The following is a 23,936-nucleotide window of genomic DNA, read 5'->3' on the forward strand; positions in this document are numbered from 1 at the left end:
CAGTCGTCGAGATAGTTCAGGATGCGAACCCCGTGCTCGCGAAGGGGAACAAGGGCTGCCTCGATGATCTTCGTGAAGACGCGAGGGGACAGAGCTAACCCGAATGGGAGAACCGTGTACTGATACGCCTGGCCCTCGAAAGCAAACCGAAGAAACGGTCTGTGTCGAGGCAAAATGGAGACATGAAAGTACGCGTCCTTCAGGTCGATCGCTGCAAACCAATCCTGAGACCGAACGCATTCGAGGATGCGTTTGGCTGTGAGCATTTTGAACGGTAGTCGATGGAGAGAACGGTTCAAAATGCGCAGGTCCAGGATCGGTCGTAACCCACCGGTCTTTTTGGGGACAATGAAGTAGGGGCTGTAAAACCCGGACCTCATCTCGGCTGGAGGGACCGTCTCGATTGCACCCTTCGCCAGCAGGGTCGCAATCTCCGCTCCCATGACCGGGGTATTGCCACCGACCATCGTGGAGCGAACTCCCCTGAAACGGGGAGGAGACCGTGCGAACTGAATCGCGTAGCTGAATCTGATTGTTCTGATGACCCAGCGGGACAGCCCAGGAAGCGCTAGCCAGGCTTCCAGGAAGTGAACCAGCGGGGTCATTCGAACCACAGACGTCCCCCCGGAGGGGCAGCGAGGCGGGTCGACCGGCATGCGTGCAGGAGTTACCCCGTCCGGATGCACCGTCGAAGCCCGCTCCCCGACAGAAGAGACCAGGGAAGGCAGAGCGTTCCACGGGGGTCTGTTCTGCCGGGGGTCTGGCGATAGAGGGGGAAGGGAGAGGCGTAGCCCGGGGACGACACACGCTACCTTCCGCGCCCTCAGAGACAGAGAGGAATGAGTGGGCTGACGCACTGGGACGTCGAGCGCACCCAATCCTGTCTGTGTGCTCAGTGATGATGTCAAGTCTTTCTTTAACCAACTCAGGGTGCTGCCCACCCGTGGATGAGCAGCGGGGAGCTGAGAACAAAAGATTCTCCCCCGGCCCTCCACCGGGGGAAGGAGGGGGCCTGCTACCGCCTCCTGGGAAGGACTCGTCTTCATCACTGAGCAGACCGTCTCAGGAACGTCGCTTAGCCTGGCGTTTAGTGGGGCGTGCGGCCTGAGGGGGCTGTGACGCCTGCCTGCGGCCTCCTCCACGCCGTGGCCCGGGTGAAGGCTGCTGCTGGGGCCGGGTGGGAGGGAGGGGAGCCGCGGGGGGCGTCCTCGGCGGCGAGCAGCGGGAGGCATCTGTGCCGACGACTGGGTGGAGGCAGCAGCTGGTCGCCGGGGCAGAATATGTTTAATTGCCTCCGTCTGCTTCTGGGCAGTGGAGAACTGCTGGGCAAAGTCCTCGACTGCACCGCCGAAAAGGCCAACCTGGGAGAGAGCCAGAGATGGCGCTTCTGGACCACACTGGTGGCCATCACCTGACCAACGGCGCGAGCGGCCACTTTCGTTGCCCGGAGAGCAAGGTCAGTGGCGGACCGCAAATCTTTAAATGCCGTTGGATCAGTCCCGCCCTCGTGCATATCTCTGAGCATCTTCGCTTGGAAGACTTGCAAAGTGCTCATCGCATGCAAAGCGGAGGCCGCCTGTCCCGCCGCTCTACAGGAACGCGCCGCCATAGCAGACGAGAACCCACAGGCTTTGGATGGGTGCTTAGGAGGACCATGGGAGGAGGCGCTCTATGGACACAGCTGCATCACAACAGAGCGCTCCACCGGGGGCATCCCAGTGTACCCAAGGGCGGCCCCACCATCGAGGGGGGGAAAGGCGGGGGAGAGATCGCGCTCTCGAGTGGACAAGGGGGCCCCCCAAGAGCGCGATAACTCCACATGCAGCTCGGGGAAAAAAGGTATTGGAGTTGGCCGTGGCCTTGCGGCGGCAGCTTTGTCCAAAAACCAATTATCCATCCGTGAGAGATCGGGGCAGGACGGAGGGTTCCATTCTAACCCGATACTCCCAGCGGCTCGAGACAGCATGGCCGTCAGCTCGGGATCCGACGCGGACAACGCTGGTACTCCCGAAGGAGGCAACGCAGCCGCATCCTCATCTCCCGAGGACTCTAGCCCGCGTAGTGATGCTGTGATCGACATCGCATCATCATCTGGAACGCTGCCCGAAGCAGCCGGTGCCACCGAAGAAGCAACCGACTGAATCGAACTAACGCTCGCTGGCTCTCGCACTGAGGCGGGGGGTGTGGCCCGAGGAATCGTCGGGGCTTTGTCCCACACCGTCACCGTTAAATCACCAGATCCCCGAGTCGATGGGCCCCCTTTCGTGAAGGAAGCCGATCGAGTAGGGGGGACCGGGACTCTCACTCTAGTGAGATCATTGAGTCTCGACCTCAGTGCAGAGATGGTCATGTCCCCACAGAAGGAACATGAGTCATCCACGAACGCTGCTGCTGCATGCTGAATGCCCAGGCATACAAAGCAGCGATCGTGACCATCAGATGACGATAGAAATCGACCACACCCAGAAGAACACGGGCGAACCATCTTTAAAAAGACGTGCCGCGTGCAGCTCTTTCAATGAGAGGAGGAAATTCACTCTTTCAGCGCTGAGGCGACCAGGGAGAAGCGCAAAGTCTGGCAGACCACTGCTCAGATCGCAGGCGATGCAGAAACTCGCTGGGTACCGCCGTCACACCAACACTGAAGAGGACGCTCGTCTCGAAGAGTCTTGAACAGTGAGAATGGCTTTCAGGAGTGAAGAGGTTCTCTTGGCTCCGAAGCGAAAACATACTGCGGTTGCGTTCACTTCCTCCTTTTATACTCTCGGAGTACGCTATGCAAATTTCCGCAGCCCCAAGGCATTGCACGCCATTGGCTCGTTTTTAAATACTCGAAGAGAATTGGCTTTCTATGCGAAACCCCCAATCTCCGTCACTTCTGACGTAACTCGAAGTGACTACGAAAGGGAACTGCTTACCAACTGCAATTCACGGTTCGCCCACTAGCGTTCACTTGATCGCTTTAGTTGCTATCGTGACACGGAAGTCTTCACCAACACTTCCGGGTGAACTCTGACCCAACTCGCTCGGGGTAAACAAACCAAACAAACGCTACGCTAAGCTAAGCTAGGCTAAGCTAAAGCTGAGCGGTTGTTTGCATTGAGGCCTGTGCTAAAGCCTTTAGCATCAGTTACTATTATCAATACTAACCCCAGCGGTTAGCTATAGTGTCTGTTTGAACAACGTTAAAGTGATTTAACCAGTTAGACACCTATCGATCTTTTCTTGTTTCTTCTTTTAACTTTCTCACACTTTTCTTTAAAGTTATCAATATTGTTCCTGAAAGGAAAATACTGATTTACCATTATTAATTATTTTACCTGCATTTTACTTGAAAAAGAAAATACTGGTTTATGATTATTAATTGTCAAATTTTGAATTTGATTTTAAAGAACAAGAAATTGCAAAATTTAAATTCTACTTTTTCTAGATAGATCATTTCTAATGATTTCTAGATTTATTTTTGTAATAATTCTAATTGCATAGTTTTCACAATTTTTACATTTCTCTTTGAGATCTAATCACTTTAGGTGAATTAGTTTTGAAACTTACGAAGATCCGTGTCAGTCTCTTCACCAAGCGTGCCAACATGTCGTGGACTACAAACCCCACTGCCCAACGGGAAGACATGGACGCCTGGCTCAGAGGCATTACGGACTGCCTCACACCAAAGACAATTGAACTGTTATTATTCTTAATAATAATCATAATTCTGAGAAGATTCCTGACACATGATTCAAGCCAAAACCAAAACCATGTTGAACTAACCAAAATAACCTGTTCCGTAAGCAATGCCTTCACAGCCCAGCTAAAGCTAAGCCACCAGCACGTCACCCACCTTCAGGAGGAGCTGACGCGTGCCCAAAGCCGCATAGACAAGCTGGAAGTGAAAGTCCAGGACGACCTCAAGACTACCGAGTTCCTGAGAGAGCTGACGCACACTCAACACTGCAAAGACCAGCTCAAAGCTTCCGACGAAGCGGAGCAAGAAACAAAGACACACGTTGACAAGCTCCAAGAAGCCCTTGCAGTCACTGAACGTGACAAACAAGAGTTAAAGACTGTCCAGAAACACCTGGTAAACCAACTCCAGTCTGCTGAACATCAGCTACAGAAAGCCAAAGCTGACATTGAAAGTAAGAACTCTAAAATCACTGCTCTGGAAGACCACCTGCAAAGGTGCAGCGTTGAAATTGACCATCTGACCCAACAGCGAGACGACGCCAACGACGAGCTCCATGCGGTCAGAGATGAACACAGAAACCAGAGCCAAGAAGGGAGAGACCTCCTTCAGCATCATCACTGCTGAGCAGAACAGAGTCCTCCATCCAAGAACTGTCATCCTACGGAAGAAGTGAATGGCCACATTCCAAAACGTCACCGGCCTTCACCACAGAACTCTTCCCTGCCAACCGACAAAGAGAGATCATCCAGCCAGACTCCAAAGCTGCAACTGGAATGACCTTCAAAGATCTCAACCAGCTGGCTAAGAACATCAACCAGTTTGACCCTAACTCCACGGAGGGCCACAGCATCCAGGCCTACCTCCAAGATATTGACTTCCTCCTAGAGGTGAGACCCCATTTGACTGACAGAGACATTTTATACCTCCTCAGATCCACATCCAGTCAAGAGGTACGAAGCTTCCTAGATCGACAACCTGCTCATGTCAAGTCAAACTACCAGCTGCTACGTGAGATCCTGATTAAAGAATTTACAAGTCCAGAGCCAGAACACGGTGTGTTAGTCACCTTGGAAACCAAACAAGGTCGTCAAGAGACTCCCCAAGCCTATTATCACCGTTTCCGACAAGCCTACTTCGGTGCACATAGCAAACCTGAATTTGAAGAGGATGTGAACTTCAAAACCATCTTCCTGAGAAACCTGCACCCAGGACTGAGTCGTCATCTCGGCATCATGGCCTGCCCAGTCACCATGACGCTTCAACAGCTACGTGACCTGACACACAAGGCCTACATCAAACAAAAGATGACTTCAAAGAAAGGTTTGAAAACATCCACAGTGTCAAACTCCAGCAGCCAAGACACAAGCCTTGCACTGGAAGACACCCAGTGGCATGACAACGCCACAGTCCTTCATCAGGAGCACAGAGAATGTGACTCCCATGCCGATGACAGCTACCACTCCAACCATGTGGAAAAGTCATGGGACCCACCAGAAGGAAACAACTGGAATCAACGAGTGCATCCAAAGGCATTCCATGTGGGTAAGCGACAACAAAACCCACCTCCACACCACACTGAGTGTGTCCAAGAACACGACAGTCTCCCCTCAGAAGACATGGAGCAACTACTGAGTCGACTGCAAGTGTTCTTCAAAGACAAGCTGAACACAGAAGACTAGTGATCACCTTGCACACCTTCCTGAGACATCCACCTGTTCTACAACAACACAGAACAAAGTGGCCTCTCACAGTCAACCACTGACAAACACCCAGAGGTACCAGAAAACACCATCCTGGTTACCCATCACACCACAAGCTCCAAACTCAAGAACCATCTGTGTGCTACAGCCACAACAGTTAGCACAGAAGTCAGAAAGTCTGTCACCACCAGAAGGCATCACAAGAGGAAGGCAACAAGGGAGACCACGTTTTGCACTACAGCTTCACGCATCCATGCCAAACCACCTCCCAATGTCTGCCAGAGAACTTCCTGCCTTACTGGACTGACCCCCAGCAGATCACAGAAGATCCCTTTCCAAGGCAAAGATGTGACAAGCTCATCAAAGCTAAGCCATCAAGCAAAGGGGGGAGCAAAACAGACAGATCTGACATACATACAGCATACGTACAGTACATGCACTACACTACATGCACACTACACTGTACCACTAACATACACAAGTTAAACACCTCTACCATGAAGAACATTCCACAAACATGTTCTTCCCGCAGGTAGACACTGAAATCGCTACACTGTATTAGCTACCCTTTCCACAGGGAACATATAGCGATACATCCAACAAGTGTAACACCTCTCATTACATTTTGACACCTGTCACTGCACAACAGTACCCATACTGGAGTCACTCAACTGTTTTGTTTTGTTTTACCTCTTCCTTCCCTTCTTCTCTTATCAGGTAAAATCCCTTTTACCCCATAAGGGTCAAGGTTACAATATAAGGATTGACGCATCACGCCTGACGTTTGCAAGTCACCTTAAAACGAATGTTAGCCAGAGAACTCCCTGCATCATTCAAATTAAAATTTGGAAGGTAAATTGGTCTAAACCTAGAACAATTTAGAAGAGAATAAAACAAACAAATCAAATTTAGTCACAAAAGTTGATCAATCACCGTTTTAAAACAAACTAGAATAACGGTCCTAAAATTGAACTAAACTTTTTCCACATGATTGACTATTAAGAGAGTGAACCTGTTTAGGCCTAGATAATCTGATGCCCTGCACCAGTAAAGTGACCAGTCATGGAGGAGTTGCCTTGTTGTTTGCTGTGTGTGTTTGCTTCTTCTTCTTCTGTTTCTCCAGCGTTCAATGATGTCTTCTTCTCAACCCATCATCGATCGAGGGGGGATATGTAGAGAATCGAGGCGAATCAAACACAACTTAATCAAATTAATCTCTCATGGGATTAATTCACATGGATTCAACACTCCAAAAGTTCTGGAGCCCACATTCCAGAGTCACGGAACGGCTCCATGCTGTCTGCAGATAAGGACTTTTATTGCCCCACAGGCCCAAGAGATGGGCACTAAACAGGACGAACGTGTCAATATGTTAATGTTTTGCTAAGACAAATCGGCTCCAAAATGGTGGAACGAGAGGCTCACAACAAAGACCCCTTTGATCCCCTGACAGAGACGTTACACAGAACACCTTTCCTCTACCCCTACTCCATGAACCTACCACGACCTCACTGTTGAGATCTCTCTGAGATCTCACGCATAAAATCATATAAACTCACCACAGAACAATTCTTGGACTTATAACCAATCATAATTCTTGTTGTTCCTACACTTCATGTGTTATTATGCTTAGATGACATATTACAGTTTTTGCCTATTGCTTGAACACATTTTGCAAAATTTCGCTCATTGTGCCAAAACTCTACACACAAGTAAACATGACACAACACTGGAAAATATACCATCGACATCTGTGTCAAATTGAAACTCTACGATCAAAACCTAACATTCCTTTGTCAAAATGTAACTCTGATGACAAAATGACACATACTTGCACCATATGCTAACACTTTCAGATCAGAGGGAACACACTAGTCTACTTTATATAAAACACTGCAGTCTTTGATTTTGACTGTTTATTCAGAAGGCATATTTTCAGGAGGAACATTTTCAAACAACCAAAAAAGCAAACAGGCCTTCTCAATATTGTACATTGCAGCACTGTACATTGCAGTAAGATAAATTCAGATAAAGCAAAAAAAATATATATACAGTTTTTGCCCATTGCTTGAACACTATAGAACCATGCTTAGACTAAAGTAACACAACTTGAAGCTTTTTTTACCATGCCTCAAACACATGTACCCATACTTTAAACAAAAGCGTTGCTTTGCACTCTAGTTGCAATTCTCCAACACACTTACTCCTTTATGCAACACACTTGGTCCTTCATACTACACTCTATTTCATACATAAGACACTTTGTTCAAAAATGAAATCTCAGGGTGCCATTTGGAAAACACATGTATTCAAAATACAAAACACATTGGGTTATTGCAACCACTCAAATACACATCCGAAGGCACTTTATTGCAAAACTGAACACCAATCAGCCAGCTACAAAAAGCCCTCAGTTTAGCCATTTGAAGAACTTTGCAAGCATGGATAGAGGGAGGGAGGGCAAGAGGAAGAGGAGGAGGAGGAGGTCAAGGTCAAAGAGGCCATGCACGGACTCTGATGATATACTGTAAGAGCAACTGTAAGAGCACGTAAACAACCATGGCCTGATGATGAGGGAGGCTGGGCAGAGAGTCCAGCCACATTTACATAAGGCGCTTCACAGTGACATCTATAATAAGAACATTCCGACTAGAAAACAGGTATGTCTTCACCTCTCTACCTTCTACTCCACTCAGATGGTATTTACAGCACTATAGTGTATATCACATCAATGACTAGAAGACCTTTTGGGAGAGGACGCCAACGCCTGTTCACACAACAGAAGGGAACTCACCATTGTGGACCTAGTGAGGGCAGACAATGCCATCCGTCTCCACCAGAAAATACTTGCTGACAGAACAGTGATCAACAACATAAACCATGTAAGGATCACCAACATCAGACGCATCTTGGGAAAACACAGCATCACCATGAAGCAGCTCTACAGAGCCCCATTTGAGAGGAACAGTGACAGGGTCAAAGGACTTCGAGCTGAATATATATGGGTAAGTGTAACTGTCGTTTACATGTACAATGCAGTAATGGTGAAATCCAGTACCAGCTGAATATGCACCATATCAGGACCACATGGATCTATTTGGAGAGCTTCACAGGTACCTGTGATGGGGTGAGGGTTCTGTATGGGTGTTACTATAGTGCAGCAATATGCTCTATACTGCATGCAACAACCAACATATACTCACATTTCTAGATGCTCTCCATAATGTATGTATACTGTAATATATATAGTGTTTTTTTCTATTACAGTATTACTGTATTATATTTATTTTTTTGCTTTATCTGAATTTATCTTACTGCATTGTACAGTGCTGCAATGTAAAAGAGAAGGCCTGTTTGCTTTTTTGTTTGTTTGAAAATGTTCCTCCTGAAAATATGCCTTCTGAATAAACAGCCAAAATCAAAGACTGCAGTGTTTTATATAAAGTAGACTAGTGTGTTCCCTCTGATCTGAAAGTGTTAGCATATGGTGCAAGTATGTGTCATTTTGTCATCAGAGTTACATTTTGACAAAGGAATGTTAGGTTTTGATCGTAGAGTTTCAATTTGACACAGATGTCAATGGTATATTTTCCAGTGTTGTGTCATGTTTACTTGTGTGTAGAGTTTTGGCATAATGAGTGAAATTTTGCAAAATGTGTTTGTGGTATGGGGGGCGTGGTTCAGCGCTGTCTGCAGCGGGAGAGCGGGGGAGGAGTCGAGCGGGAAGTAAGCGGGTCAAGTTCAAATGATAAACACCTGTCTGTGATTGTGTAATGGTTATGAGAATGTATACAGCCAGAAAAGTTCATTATATGTAATTTTGTATGTTAAAAAGAGGAAAATAAGCAATTTGCTTTAATTCAGAGAAGTACTTAAAAAAGAGTGAAGAAAACATCATAATTCATGCCCATATATGGAATGTTGGTAAGAGTAATAACACTGTGATTTCCTGATTGAATGATCTATTAGCGATTATTTTGGTCTTCAAGTTAAAGAGTCATCATAAGATGATGCATTAGCACAATAACATGCCAAAAATGGTATTATTTAAAAGTTACTCTGTTCATTTATTTTTGCACCTTGTTTTCACGTGGTTGCTATTCAAAGTTTGTGTTTAAGAGTTCGCCTGGTGATCGGGAATCGGTTAATTATGCCTGATGTATCACACGGGAAGCGTGTTGCGTCAGCTCGTCCATTATTACACTGGACGTGATAGAAGAAACACCGTGTCCTGTGTCTTATTATTCATTATTCCCCTTTTCCAGGTAAAATCTCTTTATTAATGCATTTTATGTCTGTATTTATGTCCCCTGTAGCCTAAGAAAGCTAGAAGTCAAATTTGTCTGTATAATTGTTATTACTTTGAGTAAGTGCTGCTTAACGTTAGCTCTATTAGTTAGTTAGCTAGCTGCATCACGTGGTGTACATCGCATGGCGGGAATATACAACTATACGGTTCATGTGCAGTGTTCAGCACTTAAAGAGAAGATGTGTTTAATGAGAAATAACTGGGATATGTTATATTACTTCGTGTATTTGAGAAGAGTGATGTTAATCGCTAAACCATCAATGTGGTTATAGGTGTGTTAAACATTAGGATAATTAAATTCATGTGTGTTAATTAGTCTGTTCAACTTTTATATAAGAGGGATAATACAGCCTGTCCCACGTATTTAAGGGAACCAGTTGCATTACTTTGCATTGATATTTTGTCAGTGAGTGTAAAGTGTTTATTTGGTGCTGATTTTGCATTTAGTGATAACTGTGTAACATTATATATTGTTGAATTATTGTTCTCGTAAAAGAAATGCATTATTACACTGGACGTGATAGAAGAAACACCGTGTCCTGTGTCTTATTATTCATTATTCCCCTTTTCCAGGGGTGTAACATTTTCTGGAGGCACCGCTGGGATTGAGTGAAGCAGTGTCCGACTTCTGCCAAAGACAGACGTCCCAAGCTTTCATTCAGTCCCCTTCAACTTACCCAGGCAGGCGACATCAAGTGGATAATACGGTGGCAGTTCGAGTGTCTACAACTAAAAGCAGGAACAATCTGAGGTAAACCCAAGGTACCAGGAGCGCTTCTGTCAAAGTTAAGTACACAAGTTACGGCTGCTACTGAACACCAGATCGTTGCTGCAAAAAAAAAAAAAAAAAAAAAAATGGAGTCCGTTGAAGTAGAGACATTGCAGTTGGAAATAATAGGACTTTTGTGTACACTGCCAGTAGAAAGCCTAAAAGAACTGTGTGATTTTCTAATCATTGCTGGGCCAGAATTGGAGCATGTGGCAGGAAAGAACAGAACATCACTCATCTTAATGATAAGTAACCATCTGCAAAGCGAAGAGTTACTGAAACTTGAGGATTTGGGAATGGCGCTGCTCCTCTGCCTTAGAGACAAAATAAGTGAGCTACAGGCTTGGGCAGCAGCTGACCAAGAAAGCGAGCCTCAAGCATCACCAAATAAAAACCCAAACCAGCCTGATGACGCACAAGACAATGCACCAACTGAAAGCAGATCTCCCCAGGTACAGGTACCACAAAATGTTAAAAGTGAACAGGGGGTCCAGGCCACCAAACCTAACCACAGAATGGCAGCCTCAGGTTTATCTCTAGATCACATCCTTCCTCCTTGGCACAAAGAATTTAAAATAGCTGGACAAATTGGGGAACCAGGACAGAAAGACCGTCTCCCATTTTCCAGCTTAGCACGGCAGATCGAGCACGGTCTTCTCAAAGGGCTCCCAGAGACTGAGATTGTTGACGCTGTCATAAGAGCCATAGTTCCTGGGATGCAGTTGCGCAGTTATTTGGAGGGGAAAAGTGACCTCACACTGCCCACCCTGAGAAGGATACTCCGTTGTCACTACCAAGAAAAGAGTGCAACAGAGTTATATAAACAGCTGTCTTCTGAAGTCCAGAGCATGAAAGAGACACCTCAGAGCTTCCTTATTCGCGCTCTAGATTTGAGACAGAAGATTCTGTTTGCCTCACAAGAATCTGAGTCAGGCCTACGATATGATCCAGTGCTTGTGCAGAACATGTTCCTCCACACAGTTATGACCGGCCTGCAGAACGATAACGTAAAACGTGACCTCCAGCCATTCCTGGAGAAAACTGGCATTTCTGATGAACTCTTGTTTGAGAAACTAAATATTTCCTGTGCTTATGAAAGTGAGAGGCAGGATAAGAAGAAGATGACAGCACCACAGCGGCCTGTAACCATTCATGCTGCTCATTTTGACCAGACTCCAATTGAGAAAAAGGAAAAGACAAGCCAGCTGAGTCAAAGTAAGAATAAGGTTGATATTCTTTCAGAACTGCAGGAGATGAAAGCCAACATGACCCTCCTGAAAGACCTTAAAGCTGAAGTGTCCTCTATTAAAGAGTCTATGCAGCAGCCCTCTTCCCAACAGCTGCAGCTGCACCCAAGTCCACCATCAGGACTAGATGGCATCTCACCTCAGCTGAATGACCCACCACTGACATACAGGCACATCCCAGCACCTGCAGCACAACAAGGTTATCTTCAATCCCCTGCCATGCAACACAGATACCCTCAAAGTTCTACAACACAGCACAGCTATCCTCAGGTTCCTGCAGCAGAATATGGCTACCCTCGAGCCCCTGCAATACAGCACAGCTACCTTCCACCGAACCAAAGGTATGACAACCAACACTCTTATCCCACAGCTACACTGCGGTATAGGAGGAGATGCTATGGCTGCCAGCAGGAAAATCTGGAAGACTGCACTCACTGCTTTAGGTGTGGCAGCAGCGAACACTTCTCAGCCGGTTGCAGAATGAGAAGATCAGGCCACCCCAGAGGAGGTCCTTTAAACGGGCAAGGGTTACCCCAGCGGGGCAGGGAGTAACCGCTTCATCATCAGTGCCCCAACTATGTGCACGCTGTGGCACACGTGGAAAAAATGTGAGGCTTAAGCAATGTGCGGTATGTAAAAGCGTGTTATATTGTTCCAAGGCATGTCAATATGAGCACTGGGTTGTTCACAGAAGTCAATGTCCAAAAACCTTGTGTTATACAGTCCAATCCAAACCACAAAAGAAAAGACAAGCTAAAGTTGCACCATTGGTTGGACAAAAATATCTGATAGATTGTCACATCCATGGCCAGCAGGTTAGAGCTTTGTGGGACTCAGGTTCACAAGTGACTGTGGTTAGTGAACAATGGAAAGCAGATCACTTGCCGCATGTGACACTGAGACATATTTCTGAAATCGTTGAAACTAATGACACTTTAAATCTGACTGCAGCTAATGGTGAAGACATGCCGTACAGTGGATGGATTAAGGTTGCATTCAAATTAACTGCAGGTGCAGGAGTCCCTACAACAGAAGTTGTTGTTCCCACCTTGGTGATTAAAGGTAACACTCTTGCTCGACCTATTATAGGTTCCAATGTTATTGGCCTTATTATTAATACAGAGTTACAGCAGGATGAAGCCAATGACAACCAGCAGCTAATCAGAACTGTTAAAGCAGCTTTCTCTGGCTTTGAAATGGAGGATGCTAAAGTATTTGTTGAGAGAATTGCTGCTGAACAGCAATCACTGGAGTATGTTGTCAAAATGACCAGAGAGAATGTAAATGTGCCCAAACATACATCTGTAAAGGTGGAGTGCCGTGTCTTGACACCTCCTCTGCAAGGGGAGACAACACTGATCCTTGAGCCTAGTGTAAACCCGCAGTGGTCGGAGGGTCTAGAATTCACTGACACACTTGTGAAACTGAGTAAAGGAAAGAAACCGTTCATAGTTGTAGATGTGCAAAACCCAACAGATCATGACATAGTACTTAATGGCAGGACAGTTATTGGGACAGCGCAGCCAGTTCAAGCAGTGTACCCAGCAACAGTGTTGGAACACCCCTGCTATGCTCCCCCAGTAACAGTAAATAATATCGAAGTCAGTAAGAAACAAACATCTGCTACTGATTGGGATCCTCCAGTCGACTTGAACCATCTTAGTCCCACTGAAAAGGAAATAGTTAAAGGAATGTTGAGAGAAGAGTCAGAGTCCTTTTCCATTTCTGATGACGACATCGGCTCCATTGAGAACCTGCAGCTTTCTATCTCACTGAAAGACACTGAACCTGTGGCCAAAACTTACCTGTCTGTACCAAAACCTCTCTATCAAGAGATGAAGAACTACCTGCACGACCTCATCACACAAGGTTGGGTGCGTAAATCCACTTCTCCGTATGCTTCTCCCGTTGTGTGTGTTCGGAAAAAAGATGGAAGCCTACGTCTCTGCATAGACTACCGTGAGCTGAACCGTAAGACTGTACCAGACCGCCAGCCCATTCCCAGGGTGCAGGACATCATGGATGGCCTGGGAGGGAACTCATGGTTTTCGTTGCTAGATCAGGGAAAGGCTTACCATCAGGGATTCATGGCAGAAGAAAGCCGGCCTCTCACTGCTTTTGTGACTCCCTGGGGCCTATATGAATGGGTCCGAATACCCTTCGGATTAATGAACGCACCAGCCGCCTTCCAGCGATGCATGGAAGAATGTCTGGAGGGGCTCAGGGATGAAACCTGCATCCCTTATCTTGATGACGTATTGGTGTTCAGTAAGTCCTTTGAGAGCCATGTTGAACATGTCAGGGCTGTGCTGAGAAGATTAAGGACACAGGGTATAAAATTGAAACCAGCCAAGTGTGAGATATTTAGGCGAGAGGTTCGCTACCTTGGGCGTGTCATTTCATCAGAGGGTAGTAAAATCGACCCAGCTGATACCCTAGCTGTCAGAGCCCTAAAAGACAAGCAACCAGCCACCGTGGGAGAACTAAGAGCCATCATGGGTCTCCTCAGTTATTATCGTCAGTATATTCGAGATTTCTCTCGAATCGCTGCCCCCCTTTATAACCTCATGAAAGCTCCTGCTGACTTAGAAAGGGATGACAAACGTAGCCCCAGAACAAGACAGAATAAAAGAAAACAAAGTGGACCATCTTCCAACCACCCCATTGTATGGACAGAGAGACATCAGCACTTGCTGGAGGAACTCTTGGATCACCTTGTAGAGCCGCCAATCCTTGCCTTCCCTGACTTTAACAAACCCTTTGTCCTACACACAGACGCTTCCAATCTTGGTCTGGGGGCAGTCTTATATCAGGAGCAGGAAGGAAAAATGCGTGTAATAGCATATGCATCCCGAACCCTCACTGAGTCTGAGAAAAACTACCATTTCCACTCCGGGAAATTGGAGTTCCTCGCCCTTAAATGGGCGGTGTGTGAAAAATTCAGAGACTATTTAATTGGCTCATCCTGTACTGTGTATACGGATAACAATCCGCTTACATATGTCTTGTCCACAGCAAAATTAAACGCAACTGGATACCGGTGGGTTGCTGAATTGGCGGATTTTCACCTCACTATCCGATATCGACCCGGGAAAGAAAACACAGATGCCGACGTTCTCTCAAGAATGCCATTGGATTTGGATGCCATGATGGAACACTGTACTGAGGAAATGTCATCTCGTTCAGTACAAGCAGTTGTACAGTCAGTTGAGGTCCCAGATTCCAACGCTGTGTGGTCTATGGCACTGTCCATTCAATGCAATGAAATTGGTAGGCCAGAGCATCAGCCTCTCTCTACATCAGAGATTTGTCAAGCCCAGAAAGAAGACAAAAATATCAGCCCAGTTATTGAGTGTCGTCAGAGGAATAAAAAACCTGACAGTAACCAGCTGAAATCATTCAGTTCACAGAGTAAAAGTCTCATCAGTGAATGGGAAAAACTCACCATAGATGATGACGGTGTCCTGCGTCGAAAAACAGCTACCCGAACACAACTTGTTCTGCCTGACAAGTACAAGGCAACCATCTTGAAGGAACTGCATGATAATATGGGGCACCAAGGAGTTGACAGAACCACGTCATTGGTAAGAGAGCGCTTCTTTTGGCCTTATATGCAGCGTGACATCGACCACTATGTGACTCGTAGCTGTTCATGCTTGAAACAAAAGAAACCCACTCGAGAGACTAGGGCACCTCTAACAAATATTGTGACAACCCAGCCTTTTGAGTTAGTGTCCATTGATTTCTTACATGTTGACAAGTGTGCAGGTGGGTACGAGTATATATTAGTTGTTATAGATCATTTCTCCAGATTCACCCAAGCTTACGCCACAACATCCAAGTCAGCGAAAACAGTGGCAGATAAACTGTTTAATGATTACGCATTAAGGTTCGGGTTTCCTCAACGTATTCATCACGATCAAGGAGGTGAATTCCAAAACCAGCTCCTGGCACAATTGAAAAAGACATCTGGAGTACTAGGCTCGCGAACAACGCCATACCATCCTCAAGGTAATGGGCAGGTTGAGCGTTTTAACCGCACACTCATACAGATGCTGAGAACGCTCACAGAGAAGGAGAAATCAAACTGGAAAGACTCAGTGAACAAATTAGTTTTCTCATACAACTGTACGAGGTGTGAAGTTACTGGCTTTTCCCCCTTTTATCTCCTCTTTGGGAGGACCCCAAGGCTGCCAGTCGACATACTATTCCGTCTGACACCAGAAACCGGCACGCCTGATCACAGAGAGTACATGAGAAAGTGGCGCGAAGGAATGCAAGAAGCCTACGAGATTACAAGGAACAATGCAAGAAAATCTGCTGAAAGAGGGAAAAGAAACCATGATTGCAAAATAAAGAGCTCAGAGTTGGAAGCAGGAGACCGTGTTCTGGTCAGAAACTTGACCCCTAGAGGAGGAACTGGCAAGCTCCGCAGCCATTGGGAGGACACGATCCACAAGGTTGTACGACGTGTAAACAAGGATGCTCCAGTGTACGAAGTTGTTCCAGAGCAAGGAAAAGGAAGAGATAGCAGGATCCTGCACCGCAACTTGTTGCTCCCATGTGACCATTTACCCCTTGAAGTTCCTCTCAAAATTGCTAGGCCGAAGGCAAAACTTTCAAAGCAGACAAATGTACAGGAAACTAATAGCCACCAGAATGACAGCGATGAGGACTCGGAGGATGAATGGTTCTATTACCCACCCCCACAGCCCCTTCTGAACGGGACATGTGATGCTCCACAGACATGTGATGAGGAGGAACCCACCTATCAGCTAGCAGACACTGAGCCCACTAGAGCACATGATGGACAAGGGCAGGAACATGACAATGTGCTGCAGCTTGAGGATGAGCAAGGGCCGGAACATGACAGGGTGCTGCAGTTTGAGGAGGAACAGGGTGGGATTGATACACATGGCAGAGATGAGGCACTTGAGGAGCTGGAGACTCTTGGAGACAGCCTTGTACTGCCACCTATGTCACCTTTCCCATGTGAAAGTCACAGTGAGAATGTACAAGTCCAAGACCGGCCAAGGAGAGGACGACGACCCCCAAAGCGATTCACCTACGATGAACTTGGTTTTCCAGTTTGTTACAGCCTAGGACTCCCAGCCAGGCCCACATACAGATGTGATCCTGCGCAACACTATGGACCCCACCAACCCAGAGCCTTGTGGCCAGATCCTGATCAGATCCCCACCTATCACCCTGTTTTCTTGTATGGGTGATTTAAAAAAAAAAAACATTTGATGGACTGTTTCATACCCACACACATTCATGGACCCTTTTATGGACCCTTGGGACATTGAACACATACACCTACACTTCAGAACTGTTCCACAAATGGAACATGCCCAGAAACACTCACACACTTGTGACTCTGAAGAAAAACACATAAACGCATTCACAATGGACTGTTCCAACAATTGTGATCCAAGACACACTCTATTGAAAAAAAAACACACGAACTTTGAGATGGCCAAATGCCTCTATATGGACTGTGTACGGTTGCATTGCATGCACTACTGCTAATTGGACTACTTTAATATTTGAATGTCGAGGACGACATTTGTGTTGAAGGGGAGTGTGTAATGGTTATGAGAATGTGTACAGCCAGAAAAGTTCATTATATGTAATTTTGTATGTTAAAAAGAGGAAAATAAGCAATTTGCTTTAATTCAGAGAAGTACTTAAAAAAGAGTGAAGAAAACATCATAATTCATGCCCATATATGGAATGTTGGTAAGAGTAATAACACTGTGATTTCCTGATTGAATGATCTATTAGCGATTATTTTGGTCTTCAAGTTAAAGAGTCATCATAAGATGATGCATTAGCACAATAACATGCCAAAAATGGTATTATTTAAAAGTTACTCTGTTCATTTATTTTTGCACCTTGTTTTCACGTGGTTGCTATTCAAAGTTTGTGTTTAAGAGTTCGCCTGGTGATCGGGAATCGGTTAATTATGCCTGATGTATCACACGGGAAGCGTGTTGCGTCAGCTCGTCCATTATTACACTGGACGTGATAGAAGAAACACCGTGTCCTGTGTCTTATTATTCATTATTCCCCTTTTCCAGGTAAAATCTCTTTATTAATGCATTTTATGTCTGTATTTATGTCCCCTGTAGCCTAAGAAAGCTAGAAGTCAAATTTGTCTGTATAATTGTTATTACTTTGAGTAAGTGCTGCTTAACGTTAGCTCTATTAGTTAGTTAGCTAGCTGCATCACGTGGTGTACATCGCATGGCGGGAATATACAACTATACGGTTCATGTGCAGTGTTCAGCACTTAAAGAGAAGATGTGTTTAATGAGAAATAACTGGGATATGTTATATTACTTCGTGTATTTGAGAAGAGTGATGTTAATCGCTAAACCATCAATGTGGTTATAGGTGTGTTAAACATTAGGATAATTAAATTCATGTGTGTTAATTAGTCTGTTCAACTTTTATATAAGAGGGATAATACAGCCTGTCCCACGTATTTAAGGGAACCAGTTGCATTACTTTGCATTGATATTTTGTCAGTGAGTGTAAAGTGTTTATTTGGTGCTGATTTTGCATTTAGTGATAACTGTGTAACATTATATATTGTTGAATTATTGTTCTCGTAAAAGAAATGCATTATTACACTGGACGTGATAGAAGAAACACCGTGTCCTGTGTCTTATTATTCATTATTCCCCTTTTCCAGGGGTGTAACAATTGCAGTGATTGGCGTTGGGAGAGTATATAAGCGACTCAGTGGAACGCTTCATTTGAGAGAGTCTGGAGCTTGTGTGCAGACACCGGGAGCTGGAAAGCTGTGGAAAGAGGAACTGTCCAAAACGGAAGGAAGCTGTGGATCAGCGGGAACGAGTCTGTTCTATTATTCTGTTGAATTTACGTTGAAGCGCTCAGTCGCTGTGGGAAGAGTATTTTTATTGTTCTGTCTAAATAAAGCACACAAGCTCCAGTATTTGCCGACCCCTTTGCCTTCTTCCATCACCTCGTCTGAACCTTACCACACTGGTGCCGAAACCCGGGATGGAAGAAGCAGCCGCCGCCAGGAATTCTCTGTCTTCGCCATTTGCGGAGATCATCCAGGGGCTCGCGGGCTTGCATCAGCAACACCAGGCAGCCCTGTTGAAGATGGAGGAGCAGCAGGAACGACGCTTCGGCGCGCTCCTCCAGGAGCAACGGGAGGCCCGCGAGCAGTTCCGGAGCTGGGTGGACCAGGGGGTCCGCTCCCCGCCCGCGGCCCCAGCCCTCCACAAGATGGGGCCGCTCGACGATCCGGAGGCCTTCCTGGACCTCTTTGAGAGGACGGCCGGGGCGGGGAAGTGGCCGGAAACTGACTGGCCGCTGCGCCTCATTCCACTACTGTCCGGGGAGGCGCAGCTCACCGCCCAACAACTGCCAGTCAGCAGCCTCCTGGTCTACCAGGACCTCAAGCGTGCCATCTTGCAGCGGGTCGGTCGATCTCCGGAGCAAAGCCGCCAGCGGTTCCGTTCCCTAGAGCTGGGGGAGGTCGGCCGACCCTTCGTCTTCGCACAGCAGCTCCGGGACGCCTGCCGCAAATGGCTGGTGGCCGAGGGCCGAGACGTCGAAGGAGTCATCGAGCTGGTGGTACTGGAGCAGTTTATCACCAAGCTACCCAAGAAAACCGCGCAGTGGGTCCAGTGCCACCGGCCGACGTCGCTGGACCAGGCCATCACGTTGGCGGAGGACCAGCTGGTGGCGTGCCCAGGGGTCGGCGAGCCCCAACCATCATCTTCTCTCTCTCTCTCTCTCCCTCTCCCTCTCCCTCTCGTCCTGTCCCCGCTCCCAGGTCTCGAGGTGGATTTCCCCCGCGACCAGCACCCCGCTGGAGGTCCGGCCCGAGCACGGAGGCGCCCCGTGCTTCACCTCGGGGAGGATCCCTGCCCGGGAGCGTTCCGGCGTCCTCTGGCCCCGCGCTCTCCCAACGCCAATCCCTTGACCCGCTTCCCGCCGCCGGAGTGGCGGGGAGGCCTGGGCCGGCCTGTTGGCGTTGTGGGGACCCGGGGCACTTTATCGACAGGTGTCCATTGATGGAGGTGGACACCTTCATTCGGGTCCCCTATGCGCCACAGGCTGCCCCCGATCAGACTGGGCTGTATCAGATACCCGTGAGTATTAAGGGGGTTACGTGTCAAGCTTTGGTGGATTCAGGTTGTAACCAGACCTCCATCCACCAAAGCTTGATTCAGCCAGGGGCATTGGATAAGAGCCGCGAGGTTATGGTGCGTTGTGTGCACGGCGAGGTAATGGGGTATCCCGTCGTGCCAGTCATAATCCGATTTAGGGGACAAAAACATAGTGTGGAGGTGGCAGTTAATCCGCACCTCCGGCACCCGCTGATTTTGGGTACCAATTGGCCGGGGTTTCAATCATTATTGGCTTGTTTGTGTGCGGGTGCTCCTGGGAAAAAACAACGGCACCGGGGGGGGGGGGGGGGGGGGCGACTGTTCAGGCCGGCGAAGCTGTTCCGGGACCATCGGCGGCTGATCCAGAGGAACGGAGCGGGGCCGAGATACCCATCTTTTCGGTCCGTGATGATTTTCCTCTGGAACAGTCCCGAGATGATACGCTGAAAAACGCGTTTGAACGGGTCCAGGTCATCGACGGGCAGCCGGTGCGGCCAGATCAGCCGCTCACGTACCCATATTTTGCCATGATTAAAGATAGGTTGTATCGGATGACTCAGGACATCCAGACAAGGCAAGATACAACCCAGTTGTTAGTACCTAAAAGCCGTCGGGAAATGCTTTTCCAGGCGGCTCATTCTAATCCGATGGCTGGACACCTCGGGCAGGCAGCCACGTTAAATCGTTTAATGGCCCGATTCTTTTGGCCGGGCATTCATGAGAATGTGCGCAGGTGGTGCGCGTCTTGTCATGAATGTCAGTTAGTGAACCCTCCGGCCCATAGTAAAGCACCATTGTGCCCCCTGCCGTTAGTCGAGGTCCCCTTCGAGCGAATTGGCATGGACCTCATCGGGCCATTAGAGCGATCAGCATGGGGGCATCGCTTTGCATTAGTCCTGGTGGATTATGCCACGCGATACCCTGAAGCAGTCCCACTACGCAATATTTCGGCTAAAAGCGTTGCGAGTGCGCTGTTTCAATTAATCTCCCGGGTGGGAATCCCAAAAGAGATTCTCACCGATCAGGGCACGGCGTTTATGTCACGTACGATACGCGAACTATATGAATTATTGGGCATTAAATCGATTCGCACCAGCGTCTATCACCCACAAACCGACGGCCTGGTAGAACGATTTAATCGCACGTTAAAATCCATGATTCGTAAGTTCGTGCGGGAAGACGCCAAAAATTGGGATAAGTGGTTGGAACCCCTCTTGTTCGCTGTACGGGAGGTCCCCCAAGCCTCCACGGGGTTTTCCCCCTTTGAGCTTCTCTATGGACGCCAGCCCCGCGGGGTTTTGGATGTCCTTAGGGAGGCTTGGGAGGACGGACCTTCTAATAGCAAAAACGAAATTCAGTATGTCCTGGACCTGCGAACAAAACTCCACACTTTGGGGCGGCTCTCTATGGAGAATTTGTTACAGGCTCAGGACAGACAAAGTCGGCTGTACAATAGGGGGGCTAAGCTACGTAAATTTGCACCGGGAGATAAAGTGCTCGTATTACTTCCCACATCCAGCTCGAAATTACTCGCCAAGTGGCAAGGACCGTTTGTGGTTACACGGCGAGTTAATGATCTTAACTATGAAATCATTCGTTCAGATAGGGGGGGAGCACATCAAACATACCACCTCAACCTCCTTAAAAAATGGAATGAGGTGGAGTCAGCGATGCTGGCGACGGTGGTGAGTGGGGAGGAGGATCTCGGGCCGGAGGCGAATGTAAAAGTGCAATCCCGCCCTCTGGCCGCTTGTGGGGAGAAACTCTCACCGTCTCAGATCGCTGACATCCAACAGCTACAAGCGGAATTCGCAGATGTGTTCTCACCCCTCCCTGGCCGAACGAATCTCATACAGCACGACGTTGAGACGGAGCCGGGCGTGGTGGTTCGCAGCCGGCCATATAGATTACCTGAACATAAGAAAAAGGTAGTTCAGGATGAATTAGCGGCGATGCTGGATATGGGGGTAATAGAGGAATCCAACAGTGACTGGGCAAGCCCAATAGTTTTAGTGCCTAAAACCGACGGCACCGTCCGGTTCTGTGTGGATTACCGCAAGGTGAATGCTGTATCGAAGTTCGATGCATATCCAATGCCAAGGGTTGACGAGTTACTCGATCGGCTAGGCACGGCTCGTTTTTATTCGACACTGGATTTAACGAAGGGATATTGGCAGATCCCCTTATCTCCAATGTCCAAAGAAAAGACTGCTTTCACGACGCCGTTCGGATTACTCCAATTTGTCACCCTTCCGTTCGGTTTGTTCGGGGCACCCGCCACCTTCCAGCGCTTGATGGACCGGATTCTACGGCCGCATGCTGCATATGCTGTGGCGTACTTGGATGACATTATCATCTATAGTAACGATTGGCCGCGGCATGTGCAGCATTTGCGAGCGGTTCTCAAGTCGCTGAGGAGGGCGGGGCTCACGGCCAACCCGAAGAAGTGTGCGATTGGGCGCGTGGAGGTCAGGTATCTGGGCTTCCACTTGGGACACGGACAGGTGCGTCCCCAAATTGACAAGACCGCAGCGATTGCGACCTGTCCGAGACCCAAGACCAAAAAGGAGGTTAGACAGTTCCTGGGGCTGGCAGGATATTATAGGAGATTTGTGCCTGATTATTCGGACCTTGCTAGCCCGCTGACTGATCTAACTAAAAAGGGGGCGCCCGATACCGTCCAGTGGACGGAGCAATGCCAGCAGGCTTTTACCCAGATAAAGGCAGCTCTGTGTGGCGGCCCGCTCTTACAGGCTCCTAACTTTGCTCTTCCCTTTTCTCTGCAGACAGACGCGTCGGACAGAGGACTGGGGGCGGTCTTGGCCCAGGAGATGGAGGGCGAGGAACGGCCGGTGCTGTACATCAGTCGCAAGCTCTCCAAGAGAGAGACGATGTACAGCACCATTGAGAAAGAGGCGTTGGCCATCAAGTGGGCTGTCCTCACCCTCCGCTATTATCTCCTGGGTCGGGAGTTCACCCTGTGTACGGACCACGCTCCCCTGCAGTGGCTCCACCGCATGAAAGATGTCAACGCGCGGATCACTCGTTGGTATCTAGCTTTACAACCATTCAAATTCAGAGTGATCCACAGGCCGGGTGCACAGATGGCTGTGGCTGACTTTCTCTCCCGGAGGGGGGGGGGGGAGGCTGCAGGCCGGACGGCTCCCCGGCCTGAGGCGGGCGGTGGGGGTATGTGGTATGGGGGGCGTGGTTCAGCGCTGTCTGCAGCGGGAGAGCGGGGGAGGAGTCGAGCGGGAAGTAAGCGGGTCAAGTTCAAATGATAAACACCTGTCTGTGATTGCAGTGATTGGCGTTGGGAGAGTATATAAGCGGCTCAGTGGGACGCTTCATTTGAGAGAGTCTGGAGCTTGTGTGCAGACACCGGGAGCTGGAAAGCTGTGGAAAGAGGAACTGTCCAAAACGGAAGGAAGCTGTGGATCAGCGGGAACGAGTCTGTTCTATTATTCTGTTGAATTTACGTTGAAGCGCTCAGTCGCTGTGGGAAGAGTATTTTTATTGTTCTGTCTAAATAAAGCACACAAGCTCCAGTATTTGCCGACCCCTTTGCCTTCTTCCATCACCTCGTCTGAACCTTACCACAGTGTTCAAGCAATAGGCAAAAACTGTAAAATTACCTTGCATTTCTATTTTACATTAAGGAAAAATCTCTTCCAACAGATTGACTTAATTTACATCTTCAAAAGCAGTTATGATAAAAAAAATTCCATGTAGATAAAAAAAAAAAAAAAAAAAAAACATAACCAAGCTAAGCAAGTTGCGATTTGCCGGTGGGGTATTTCCCCCTCCACAGTAATCAATGCTATAATTCGCCTAAATAGACAATATCAAATATGTGTATATATATTTTTAAATATGCAACACGCACGTTTAAACAACAGATAGCCTAATAAAATCTGAACCAGCGCTTCTGCGCCTGTATTGACACATAACATGCAGCGCACGTTTCAGTTTCAGTGGCCTTAATAGCCTATTGTTCGACAAACGCGGCGGTGGTGACTTGAATTTATTTATACTCAATAAACCGAACACATGGCTGAGTGGTAGAGCATAGG

General features: G+C 47.7%; 1 protein-coding gene across 2 annotated transcripts; it reads left to right on the forward strand.

Moving 5' to 3' along the window:
* Positions 1-16,851: 16,851 nt before the first annotated feature.
* Positions 16,852-23,637, forward strand: LOC148978552 (uncharacterized). 2 transcript variants are annotated; one of them, XM_089132255.1, is made up of 2 exons: positions 16,852-19,845; positions 23,168-23,637. In XM_089132255.1, the coding sequence occupies exon 1, from the start codon at positions 18,743-18,745 to the stop codon at positions 19,766-19,768; it is 1,026 nt and encodes a 341-aa protein (XP_088988381.1). In that variant the 5' UTR covers positions 16,852-18,742; the 3' UTR covers positions 19,769-19,845; positions 23,168-23,637. The 2 variants fall into 2 exon arrangements, with proteins under 2 accessions (XP_088988381.1, XP_088988380.1); XM_089132254.1 differs by lacking the exon at positions 23,168-23,637 and adding an exon at positions 22,650-22,789 and having other exon boundaries at positions 16,853-19,845.
* Positions 23,638-23,936: the final 299 nt, after the last annotated feature.

Source organism: Pimephales promelas, chromosome 6 (genome assembly GCF_988280905.1).
Source record: "Pimephales promelas chromosome 6, fPimPro1.hap1.1, whole genome shotgun sequence".
Taxonomy (NCBI): domain Eukaryota; kingdom Metazoa; phylum Chordata; class Actinopteri; order Cypriniformes; family Leuciscidae; genus Pimephales; species Pimephales promelas.